The sequence below is a fragment of the Cyprinodon variegatus genome, unplaced genomic scaffold (assembly GCF_000732505.1).
Source record: "Cyprinodon variegatus isolate N-32 unplaced genomic scaffold, C_variegatus-1.0 Scaffold1192, whole genome shotgun sequence".
NCBI lineage: Eukaryota > Metazoa > Chordata > Actinopteri > Cyprinodontiformes > Cyprinodontidae > Cyprinodon > Cyprinodon variegatus.
The window spans coordinates 155646-157154 of NW_015151645.1; the positions used below are offsets into that span (position 1 = coordinate 155646).

The 1509-nt window shown below is 37.5% G+C and overlaps 1 protein-coding gene across 1 annotated transcript in view; it reads right to left on the reverse strand.

Annotated features, from left to right (window-relative positions):
* Positions 1-150: 150 nt before the first annotated feature.
* zc4h2 (zinc finger, C4H2 domain containing) overlaps positions 151-1509 on the reverse strand; it is a 19610-nt gene continuing 18251 nt past the window's right edge. Inside the window, exon 5 of the mRNA XM_015401190.1 lies at positions 151-764. Within this exon, the coding sequence (XP_015256676.1) occupies positions 651-764 (114 nt within the window). The 3' untranslated portion in view covers positions 151-650. The remainder of the gene's footprint in view (positions 765-1509) is intronic.

Here is a 1509-nt window from a genome sequence, read left to right on the forward strand (position 1 = left end):
TCTTGTATAAAATGAATCGTTATCTCTATTATAAATTTATGCTCTACCATCACAAGAAACACATTGACCTTCATTTGTGGTTAAATGTGACAAAAACAAAGATGTTTTGTTCAGGTTAGAAAAAAACCAGACAAAATAGAAAACATCAAATTTATTTTTTGTTCACTGTATTAAAGTTAAACACGTTAACAGCTTTTTTCCTCTCATTTTCATCCCTTTAAACATAAAACAACTGTGAAGCTGTTTTTAGCTTAGAGATTAAAACAATGTACTTTTACTTTTTATTGGCACAAATACACAACAGTCCCAGCATGCACTGCAAAAACCATTAGAACAAGATAATAAAAGGCAAACAACATTATTTGGACAAGTTCACTTTGGAAACACTATTCAGAGGCTACTAATATACAATGGAAGTCATACAGTTATATTTATATAGTTAACGGATCAGAAAGGAGGACAGACACACAACTTATCACTATATCAGAATTATCTGCTAAAACAATTGACTAAAACAGAGAGTTTGCTGAAGCCGCCTGGAAGCTCAGAGCTTTTTATTTCAGTCATGTGGAGAAATAAACCTGGATGATCCAAGATCAGTGGATGGGAGCACTTTGAACCCTCCAGAGAAGATGAAGGTGTGAGAAGATCTACTCATCGGGCTTCCTCTTGGGCTTCTTTGGGTTGCGGGAGCGGCTCTTGGCCTTGCAGAGCGGACATATGGGAGCGTTGCGGTGAATCTGCTGGTGGCAGGACAGGCACGCCTGGAGAGAGAAAGTTTAACGCTTTATTCTGGGCTTATTAGAAGCTGCAGAAATATCAGTGACTTTTAAAGGTTTTATCTGTTAGAAAACACAGTTGGAAGGAAAACGAAATAGATTGCTTTTGTTCTTTAACTCAACAGGTCTAAAAAGTGTGGTGTGCATTTGTATTACCCCACTTTACTCGGATACCTCTAAATAAAATCAATCACATTTAAAAGTCCCTTATTTAGTAACAGGACTGCTTGTGTAAAAGCTAGTCATCAAATAAACAGTGATGGAAGGATTCCTCCAACTCTGAGTAACTGGATGATTAGAGGCCATTTGTCTCCCTTCCTGCTGACAGATTTATGCCTTTCAGAGCTTTTAATGAAGGCAGCAGACAGAAACAGAAAACAGAGCAGCTTTACTGCTAAACTAAATTAGCCTTTCATTAAAGAACGGTGTCAATGCTAAACCCCCCCCCATGCCTAGCTGTGATGACATCTCCACGTTAATTGGTGACTGGATCAATAGTTCATTAACTCCTGCTTCAAAGAATCAGAGAGAAAGTCTTTCTAACCGCAGAACCAGAAGCTCTTGGCATAGAACCAAAGAAAGCCTGGGTGGAATAAACAGTCTGAATTATACCTGGATTAAAATGTCCTCCATAACTTTTTAATTCTTAATGTGTAATAATGTGTTAATGCTACTAAAAATGGGCTGAGAAAACTTTGTACTTAAGAACAGTGTTGCGACATTTTTTTGG